This window comes from Pieris brassicae, chromosome 1 (assembly GCF_905147105.1).
Source record: "Pieris brassicae chromosome 1, ilPieBrab1.1, whole genome shotgun sequence".
NCBI lineage: Eukaryota > Metazoa > Arthropoda > Insecta > Lepidoptera > Pieridae > Pieris > Pieris brassicae.
The window spans coordinates 12,398,696-12,410,234 of NC_059665.1; the positions used below are offsets into that span (position 1 = coordinate 12,398,696).

Sequence of the window (11,539 nt, forward strand, 5' to 3'; positions counted from 1 at the left end):
ACTGATCCTACAATAATATTTAATATATTATAGTAGATACCGTTTGGTGTTTCAATGTTTTTCATTTAAAATTGGTATCTTCTCGATTTGAGTGCGGTCTTGGCCTTGGCTTCATTGTGCGAATCTCATTCCTGAGGTCGTCGATTCGATGCCCGGCTGTACACCAATGTACTTTCTTTCTATGTGCATTGTTCGAACGGTGAAGAAAAACATCGTGAGCAAACTGGCTTAGACCCAAAAACTCGACGGCGTGTATCAGGCACAGGAGGCTGATCACCTAAATCCCTATTTTATTGACAAATGATCATGAAACAGGTTCAGAAATCTTAGGCCCAGACCTAAAAAGTTTAAAACCAAGTATGCGGTGTGGACTCAATTTCCGCATTGAGACGCGCATTTGTTTCGTTGTGCGTTAAGTAGCATAAAGCCAATAATGCGTTTCTTAAATATATATGAAGATGTCCTAAAGTACCGACTAATCATCACTAACATTACGTTAGTATCTACACTATACCAAAATATATATACGTATATGTAACCAAATATTTAATTATTTTTGAATGAAATGAAATAGAGACTCTGCGAGTGGTACATCTTTATTTACTCGGTGTCACAAATGAAAGCCGGGTCGTTGTTTACATAAATAGTTATATTTACAAACAATATACTGAAATACATATGGAATGATATGATGGTCTATTTTGTTTTTTGAAAATTATCTCTGGTCATACTATATAATAAGGGACTGAAGCCTTACAGTTTGATCTTGTTAACAGCTTGGAGAAGTCCAGCTTTAGCTGCAGCAGCTTCTTGAAGAGGGTTAACTCCAGAGGCGACGGCTCTTAAGAACTGAAAACGTAATAGAAACATTGAATATGTCGATTCTCGGGTTAACTCTTTGTTATTACTACACTTGTGTGTAAAAATACTATTACACCTCAGATTTTTTATTAGGTTGCGGAATATGCAGAAAAAGTGTTGATCTAGCGTACCTGAGCCAAAGGTTGCATCGCGTACTTGGCAACCTCGGTGACTTGAGGAATAGCGGCTGCGGAGACTCCGGCAGCGACGTTGTTGCTTCTAATGTTGAACGCGTTGTACATACGTCTGGACACGCAGTATTCTTCGTTCAAGAGCCTGCAATTTTATTTTATTTTTAAATAATCCCGTCAATCCGTCAGTCCCGGCGACTCTCATCCCTGAGGTCGTAGGTTCGATCCCCGGCTCTACACCAATGGATTTTCTTTCTATGTGCGCATTTGACATTCGCTCGAATGGTGAAGGAAAACATCATGTGGAAACCGGCTTGCTTTAAACCCAAAAATTCGATGGCGTGCGTCAGGCACAAAAGGCTGATCACCTACTTGTCTATTTGATTAACAAATGATCATGAAACTGATGCAGAAATCTGAGGCCCAGACCTAAACAGGTTGTAGCGCCATTGATTATTATTATTATTAAATCCCGTCATAATATGCATCTCATAACTACATATTGGATTTGTTAATAAATGGCTTTTAATTTATAAAATACTCACGCTGATTGAGCTGGTGCAGCATTGTTTAAGATGGCGTCCCAAGATTCTTCGAATTGGTAGGTTCTTCCACCACCAATGCAGCTTCCACGGGGGCCGACCTATAACCATTGTTAAGTGTTGGCCTAGTAGTTTTATGTGCGACTTTCATCCCTGAGCTCGTGGCTCCGAACCCGGGTTATGTACCAATGGACTTTCTATATGGGCATTTAACAGATGGGCATTCTTTAGACCCAAAAAGTTGACGGGTATCACGCACAGAAGTCAGATCAATTAATTGCATATCATTAAAAAAATGATCATGAAACAGTTACTTATTTACCAAGACTCGAGTCGAGTCATCTAATAAGTTCTCATTTTTCTAGTTCTAGACTAGAAACATATACTTTATATAACATATATTACTCTTATCCTCGCAGACTTTTAGAAAATAGCTACTCCTAAAGCTCCCTAAAAGATTTGATAAATATAAAAGTGCAACGACATCATCCTTCACAATCCATTATGCGGTGTGGACAGCTATCAATTAGCCCTCAGCGAAACCATTAATAACAATAATACGAAGACGCGATCAATACATGATAAATGCATTTCATGTAAATTGAACTGCAACTCATGCTATGCATCTATTTCTGACAGAATAGGTCGGGATGAATTGTTGAATAAATTCAGTTCAGTTTGAAATCCATGGATTTAGCCACGTTATATTTTGTTTTCTTTTTATGACGAGTACTTTTTAATCTTTAATTTATTTATGCAAGTTTACCAAATCATACATAATCCTATATCTACGATATATGTTACAAACTCTTGTCTCTAAAATGTATGACAATATAGGTAAACATAAATGATACAGAAAATACAATTATAAAACAAGAATATTATAAACAAGATAAAATAAAAATACCAGAAAGTTTTCTTAAGCAGAAAAAATTACCAGCAAACAGCGGATTCGGTATGGGGATAGGCACTCGACAATGCTTTCTCTAAAATTGATCAACCCACTACCGAATATATCCAGCTCCGGATAAGTACTGTATGCGATGAATTCAAAAAGAAGTGCCTGAACTCCTGCCCTGAAGTTGGTTTTTGCAGACGGAATTTGGAATATTTTGGAAAAACTATGTACAATGCTAGACGATTTCACTTACTAGATAATATCTACTTTGATTTTGTTATATTATAATTATTGTATTTGCCTTTTTTTTTGATTTCAAAATAGTATTTTTATTTATGGTGTTAGAGACAATGTGATCGTTCTTTGGTATTTAAATCGCTACTAGCTTTTCGTCTATTTCTTTAGGAATACTAAGACCGCTTTGAAATACAAAGCGCATTTTACTTTGATATCGTTACCTATTTTTAGCTTTGTGCTGAACTTCAGCGTAAAAGTATTATTACTAAATGAATAAACTATTATTAGAAAATGAATTAAATAAAACGTAATAATTAGCATTTTCTTTATATGCTATGAATTATGAATAACATTTCTAAAAGTGGCGACAAATGAGTGGCATTTACTTAGACTTTTCTTGACACGATTCCTTTGTAGCATTCATAGTTCAAAGAATTCTGTATATAACTTTAAAATAGCTTCAATTTTAAACAAACAATGGAAGCATTGTTTTACAAGGCGAGCTTTTTTTAAGAGAGTGAAATATTGTTAATGTATTAAGTGATTTTTTTATATGGTTAGAGAAAAGTAGTTATGAAAAGCTGGCTATACCAAGACTTATTACAGTAGTTAAATATTAAATATTAGTTACCGAGTAACGGACAGCGTTGGGATTGACAATCAATTGGGCAATAGTGTCAATGTTGTTGGAGAGACGGGCTACGAAGTTGGCAATAGCTTGACGGAGACCCGAGTTGTTGCCTGATTTAGCTGAGTAGGCGTATGCGTTGATGAGCTGAAAAAAGTTTAATAAAGACACGCATTATGTTACGTTGACCTAGGGACCTATAACCTAGGTTACAGGTCGTTACTCTGTGGTCGTGTGTTCAAACACTGGCTCAATTTCTCAATAAATCAACTTTGATTGGACACTTGTTAATTCACTGTATTATAGCAAATCCACCGAATGACTAGTGCCGATATAGTACTTACACCAGCAGCTTCACAAGAGTCGCCAGAGGTACCGTGGGAGAGTTCTCCAAGGGCGGCAATGGTCTGGATGACTGCGGTGGCTTTGTTGACTGGGTTGGGGCTGTTAGCCAAATCGTTTAGGATCTGGAGTAGCATCTGAGCGTACAAGGGGATGGATCCTCCGTCTAAGTAGTCAACGGGGCCCGACACTATGTAGCTATTGAGAGGAAATATAATTATTAATTACACGCTGTACGGCATTATCAACCGTTGAGGCATCAATCAAAAAATTATGTCTTCTTAATTGGTCAGTATTTCTGTGCCAACCAAGCTGAAACTAAAGGCTATCCTTGCAATAGTAAAGCACGCTGTACAGCTATTTAGATATACATTCATAAAATCATTAGGTAAAGAATGAAAATGTAAAGCGTTATACAAGATTTCTTCCTATAGTTTATATACTTCCAGTTAGTTAGTAGCGTGTTTTCTGCTTTTATCTTATATTACTGGAGAGGAAACCGGGTTCGCATTGGAAAGAAAGCGTGATCTAACCAGTCAAAACGTCGTCGTTTTCAAAAAGTTTACTGAAAATGTATTTTACCTGTTTACGAGTCCACCATTGTCTGGGACAGAACCAACTTCATTTGTGTTGTAGAAGGTGACGGCAGCGTTGGAGGGTGCAGCGAATGCACTCTAAACATACAATCAACATTTTATTCACATGCTTTTACAAAAGAATTAAATAGGAATCTTTATCCAATTAAAGGTGGTAGCGACTTCTACGTGCAACTCTTGTCGCTTAGGTCGTAGTTTTGAAATCGAACATTGAAGTAAAATATAGCGAGGACCCAAAAAGTTGACAGCGTATGTCAGGCACAGGAGCCTGATCGTGATCACCTAATTGCCTATTAGTTAGACAGGTACAGAAAATTGAGGCATGGGCCTAAAAAGGTTGTAGCGCTGTATGTATTTATTTTTAATTTCTATTAATGCTGTCATGTAGATGAATCACAATTTCGTCAGTTGTTTATTTCATTTTTATAAGTATATATAAACTTTATATTAGAGTAACTATTGCTGCGAGAAATAATAAATAATTTTTATAAAATTTAATATCTGTAGACGTTAAATACTAAATTCGTACATCATCCGATTCATCTATCGCCTTCTTCTTCGCTACATGTTAAATTATTTGCTATATATATAAAATTGCTTATAATTTGTAAAATTTTCATATTTAGATAAGTGTATAGCGAACATAGAACTCATTGCGAACCAAACAACGCCGTCCGTAGTTTCAATCAACAAACCAAAATCTAATCCTGCAAAACATTGCTCTATGATAATTACGTACGTACGTAATTACAAAGCACTACAACACGATTTCCGCTCTCTACATCTGCAGTTAACAAGCCTTCCGCATAATATTCCCAATTTCGGGGATCGACTTTTGATTGCCATTCGAATATATTGACTAAACATTATACAACTGAAGGAGGAATCTACAGTTCGTTGACCTTCGTAGACCTGTATAGTGTCCACTATTACTCCCAATGGCGATAGCGATTGCGAGTCCCACTTCAAAGTTGAGTTTATGTACTACGCAATTCGACGATTACGACAAGAGTATTGTATTGTAAGATTTTTATTGAAATTGGATACAAAAACGTTGGGATCGGTACTTCGATCGGTTCTTCTCGTCCGTCCTTGATTTTAGAACTGACTGTAAATGTTCATTTAGAAACATTTCATTTCTTTATACATACAATGTTTTACCTATATGAAGAAATTATATATTTTAATTTGACTTAATACCTACTCGCAATACATAAATAAGTAATGTTGAATGCGCATATTATATACAACAGCTAAACCTCCTGTAATGTTTTTAAATATTATATTATGACATACCTATCAACTATATGCCTTTAAATACACAAATTTAATAATCACGATAATAATTTAGAATATTAACACACTGTACGTGTGACAAGTAGACAAGTAAAATTCGATTTTCGAAAATCGATACCTAATCCGAAAGCAATAAGCACTCGATTCTAGCGTTGCGGTTGATTGACATGTAATACGGTTAGATGAAATCGTCCAATCTGAGCTATGAACACGTTTTATGGATTGTCACGTAATTCTCTGGATGCGTTTTTAGTCATTGGAAGGTTGGACCAGTGATTAAGCATGCAAATCTTAAAGGTTGGATTTTTGTAGGAATTTTGCTTTAATTGCATTGTGGAGCAGCGAAAAACATTATCATTGAAACAGAAAAACTTTAATTAGAATATAGTAACACTTTTATATGATATATAACAGAGATCAAACGGACTAGAGACTCTCCTGACGTTAAGTGATACCGCCCTTACAATCATTGTGTTGCGGGTATTTAAGAATTGGTACGCTCTTTCCTTGAAGGACCCAAAGTCGAATTGGTTCGGAAATACAGTGAGCAGCTGTTTCCACGTAGTTATGCGTGGCACGAACTGCCTGAAAAATTTGTTTTGGAGCAACCTCAAGGCAATACAGGTAGAATTGTGCATTCTGCCTCGACGGCCGATGATGAAAAATATAACTTATTATAATCGAAATAAAAAAAAATTATACTTTTCACCAACCAGATGGACCGATCAAGTGAAAAACGAATCGTCCTCAAACCTGTATACTATCATAAGAGAGGCTTAAGAAATTCAAAATAGGTTGTATATTGATAAGGTTTTACGTATTTTCTGTACAAATTGATAATCGTTCCGTATTTTTAATACCACACATAGAAATGTGACTCAAATAAACCTACTCTTATAAAATACAAAAGCGAAAACACGCAGAAGGTAAGGTAGTGAAATACTAAAGAAGCAATTACGCTTTTATTATAGTTAAGAAATAGAATAATTGTAGAGTCCTTTAATACTTCACCAACAAAGGAAAATCTCAAGTCTTGTGTAGGTGGAAAACTAAGTACTAGGGTGACGGTGATTTTGTGTTTCTGTTTTTAATATGCAAGTGTCTTAAATCGTATGGCATTAGTCTAATCGCTGATTATCATAAATTCAATTTTCGATCAAATTTAAAATTAGCTTACACTAAATACATCTTTCTACAATAATAGGATCATATATTTTAATTATTGCTTAAGAAATTATCTTAAAACATACTAGATTAAACAAGTGTTAACTTTATAGAGTGTTTACTTTTTAAAAAAGATTACAAGCGCTCTTGTATTTCTAAGAAAAGTCGCTGTCAAACTACTACGTTAAATTCCACATAGGAACTTGTTCAATTGCACGTTTTGATACTTTTTTAACGATTCCCCATACCCAAATCATATGCCCCTTAGTATATAAGATGCCGTCACTTGCAGAGTGATTTCTATACGGGATCGTGGATATCCCGCGAGGATGTCGGGATATATTTTCATGTAAATTCAACTCTGTCAGTAACGCGTTATTACTAACATCACTATGTATATATTCATCGCTTTACATGTTGGTGTTATTATTTACCATATTCAATAGATATTTACATATTTTAAGAATTACTAGATAGCTTTTTGCATGACTTTGTAAGGTTATAATAGTGTTATAATTAACTTTATAAGGCACGGGTTATATACATAGAATATTGTTATCTTAAAAACTAACGATTTGAAATGAATTTTTGAGGTCTTTAATAGTTCAATATCACGTTATGACTAATGAATATATAGAAACAAATCTAAACAGAAATTTAATCATATTTGCTTGTCGGACAAGCAAAAAAGCTTATGCAGCAGGAGCACGCGGAAAATAATATGTCTCAAATATAAGAGTCTTTCCTTCGACTTTGATTTTGTTCCCTTTGGATTAGAGACTCTTGGGCTGTGGGTTTCAGTTGGGATTTAAGTTGGCGCCTGGTAGATAGTACTGGTGACTCCAGAGCTGGTGCTTTCCCGCTCAACGAAGAAGTATCGCAATACAGTGAGGAAATACTGCCAGCGTTAAAGGTACACTATCACAGGGACTTAACTTTTTAAATTTGTTTTAATTTATATATTCATAAATACGTTATTATTATTTCTATTTAGGTTAACAAAATTGTAAATACTGTATATTTGTATAATAAAAATTAAAATTTGTAATAATATAATAGAGTTTACATACCAAAGACAAACAATATTTGTCATGTTCTAAGTGACAAATTAAAAATAAACCCGTAATTTGTTGGTCTAGATAAGTCCTCAAACATACACACTCATTCGCTCCATTTTTAATACAGAAATATCATAAATTATAGAGTATCTACATAGTAATAAAAAAGCTAATTAGCTTAGAAATTCTTATAGAAAAATCACTCACCTGCGCAGCGAGAAGTACCAATACGAAAGGCAGCATTTTGCTGGTCTTATAACGACCAAACGGTATAAACTATACACATATAAACTCTTACATACCCCTATTTATACCTATATAATAATACATACAAATTGACCCCATATGTGCAAATAAATGCTGCAAATATTTAGCTTTATACAACATACATAAACTCTATTACAAACATATAAGGTTGAAAATGCAAAACACTTCAAGATGTCGGATTAAAACAAAAGAGTTAATTGAATTGTTTTAATCAAATATTAAATTGTTTTAAATGAATAGTAATTGATTACAAAGTAAGATGTTTTTGTTTAATTATCATGAACTAGTTGGTTTCCGCAATTTCGTATGTAATTCAGGACTTATAAAAAGGCATTGCTATGCAGTTTTAACAGCCTTTCGGCTAATTGTATTTTTTAATTGCGAGCTGATTTCCCTACTATTAAGTAGGGAAATCAGCTTGCCATAAAATTTATTAATAGAAACAAGCTCAATTTATTCGCTCAAAACCAAACTACGCAATCTACACATCAATTTAAAAATTAAATAATTAGGAATAGGTTTAGCCTGTCGATACATACATACAAACAAAATAACGTTTCAGGTATTTCATTACTCTCTTCGAACAACCAATCCAAATTTTCGGATGAATTTAATTTAAGATAGTGGGGGATTCGACACTCTGCGAAACAATAATCGTTTCAATGCAACACTAATCATTTATTGCTTTTAAATATAGCCAGATTTTCCATATCTTATGGGTTAGGATATATAAGATGAATACTGAATATGTAATGTTTCGTATATTAAAGTCCCGTAGAAGATGGAAAAGTGCTAAAAAAACTGAAGACTAAATAAATAATTATTTGCCGATTATATTTTTAAATCCTTTAAAATATACGTGTTACGTCCGTGAATCATTCAGTTAGACATAGAGAAATAGTCAAATATAGCTGAAACTAAATTCGACTGCTAGGAGATGAGAATGTAAAACAAAAGACGAATTTACAGAGAGTGTCGTTGAATTTTGATGACCAATCACAGCTTCTCCAGTCCAGAACGTGATATGACGTCAGTTTGTCTTATGACAATCGAACGCTGGCTTTAGGCTCCTATCTGTCCTTCTTAACGGTGGGTTCTCAATTCAGCAGTATAAGCATAAAATACTGCATCATTAATGTGAAGGACATTTGACATTTAATGAATATAGATAATAAAACAAAATATTAAAACTAAGTTATCTAAGAAGAAAATCTAAGCTAAGTTAGCATCGTTGTGTGTCTTTGTAAGCCTTTAGTAAAACTTTCCAGAAAATACGGTACATAAATATCAAGAGGATTACAGACCTCGGCTGACTGTATTCTTGAAACAAATATGTGTTTACGGAATTGTAGTATATAAAATCCTTTGGGTTAAGAAATAAAGCATGTTTGCCTTGCTTTCCTAGGCAATTGTGTTGTCTTGAAAATGGGCAGTAAAATAAACCGCTATGCTTTGTAACACGACTATTTTTATACAGTAAGTATATCGGTAGCCATTCGCTGTGTACTTACTAACATTGCTATGATTTGAGACATTACTCGTATATTTTGAATCTCAATTGTTCGACCGTACTATATAAGTCGCTAATTAAGTCCTACCCTCCGCCAATGTACCAGGAGGGTGAAAATATTGTCGTGGAGTTTTTGAGCGGATTCTCATGTTGACATCTTGGTAGCCTCGTGACGTTATGGTTCACCGCCTCTTTGTAAAGAGTAAGAAAGAAGAAAGTTGTCATGTAATCGTTACTTTAATATCCGATCCACCCAAGTCTGATACTGTTTGATGCCCCGATACGGTTTTACACATGTCTGAGTGTAGACGATCAAATCAAAACTATTGGCAAATTAGGCAACTGCAGGACGCCATAGTACCAATGCACACAGTATAAGAATATTAATTTACATATATTTTTCCAATTATCTGTTCCGCAAACATTGACAAGTTCTTTCATAGAATTTACAAAATATTCAATGAGGCAAGTCTTATAAACGGTGAAACTTTACTTGAAATTACAGAAGATTTGAAAATTATCTTGCTCTACCAAAGCATACAAAAGAATTTGTGGCTGCATTGCAAGGGGTAAAGTGGTTGCTTCTTTTGTAGAGAGGGTTTTAATGAACTTTTAATTAGTACTCGGTGAGTTTGGTCCAGTTCCCGGCGATTTAAGAATACAATTTCACAGAATTTCTTGAATTTATTCAGGTTATCCAAACGTTAACAAACGAAGCGCAATTGTTTTTATTAACGTTAGTGTTCAGTTTTACCACGAGATGGTGTTACCGGCCAAATGTGTTTTAATTTATCAACACACTATAATGTATAAATGTATAATATATTATGTATATTCATTAACTGCCTCTGAATGTGATAAAATATGATCAGTGCCCATACTCTGAAACTTCCAGTAGCAATACTGACATCCAACCCAATTCCAATAATGACTTTTGTTCCGCGCGATTCCAAGATTGCGATTTCGGCATTTTTTTAGGGTAAGATGAGAGAACTACCTCGAACTTGCATACAAAAACGTCGGGTTTGGTTAGGTAGGTTAGGTTGGAACTTACAGAGTACGTGCGCAGGACTTTCTCACTAGTTAGCATGGTAGTACCGAGTTCAATCCCTTCAAATGTATTTTTGATTAAATAAATATATCAGGAATAGATCGAGGAATTTACTGTCTTATAATATAATGTGTAGGCACAACATGCGAGCCGTAATTTTATGTATTTTTCTGTGGGTTGTCTTTTTTACTATTATTTTGTTTAAGTTTAAACTAAGCTACAAAGTTAGCTTTGCGTGCCTTTTTAATCGACGCAATTATTATTCGACTGAGACCTGAAACCTGGATTTCCGTTTATTGTCCATTAATAATATTATCGTTGAGATTTTCCCTCTAATTTATTAATTTAGCGTCTTCTTGCAATTGTACAATTTACTGACAGTACATTATACAAAAAAAGACAAATGAAATCCCAAGTTAAAATATCATCAAGGAAAATCACTCTAAATCAAAATTAAAGAAAACCACAAACGAAATGGGACTGAATATTTAAACCAAAAGAATTGCCCTGTGGCGACAGATAAGACTAATAAATTATTTATTAACTCCCAACCGTTTCTGTTGTTAGGAAACGCTTTTCTTAAATTTTATTTTAATGTCACGGGAATCTTAAGATAAGCCTGGGTGACGTTGATAACAGATGGCGGCGTCAAGGTGTCACTTAGATGAGATGAGAATTAGATTTATATATTAATTTAATGTACATAAAATCAGAAAGAAAGAAAAATGGAATAGATTTAAAATTTATATACTACTAGCGGATCCGACAGACGTTGTCCTGTACACAAGTCTTACACACCAAAAATAACTATGTAAATCATTCTCGACTCCACTAGAACACACAATTTTTTTTATTAAAGTCTGTCCAGCCGTTTAGAAGTTTAATTTAACACATGCACAGAAGATTTACATATATACCAGATGTTTATTTGCTGTATAGATAAATAACCTAGGTACCG

At 34.3% G+C, this 11,539-nt stretch overlaps 1 protein-coding gene across 1 annotated transcript; it reads right to left on the minus strand.

Annotated features, from left to right (window-relative positions):
- Positions 1 to 578: 578 nt before the first annotated feature.
- On the minus strand, positions 579 to 8,062 carry LOC123713656 (fibroin light chain-like). Its single transcript, XM_045667440.1, has 7 exons — positions 7,961 to 8,062; positions 4,222 to 4,313; positions 3,642 to 3,837; positions 3,301 to 3,444; positions 1,538 to 1,635; positions 993 to 1,137; positions 579 to 849 (listed from the first exon to the last, which is right to left on the minus strand). Exons 1-7 carry the CDS (start codon positions 7,994 to 7,996, stop codon positions 754 to 756), a joined length of 807 nt encoding a protein of 268 aa, XP_045523396.1. The 5' UTR covers positions 7,997 to 8,062; the 3' UTR covers positions 579 to 753.
- Positions 8,063 to 11,539: the final 3,477 nt, after the last annotated feature.

Coding starts and splice junctions, on each gene's coding strand:
- LOC123713656 (XM_045667440.1), bottom strand. CDS start 7,996: ATGCTGCCTTTCGTATTGGTACTTCTCGCTGCGCAG. Junction 3,838..4,221: donor AATGGTGGACTCGTAAACAG/GTAAAATACATT, acceptor TCCTCTCAATAG/CTACATAGTGTCGGGCCCCG. Junction 1,636..3,300: donor CCAACGCTGTCCGTTACTCG/GTAACTAATATT, acceptor CAATGGTTATAG/GTCGGCCCCCGTGGAAGCTG.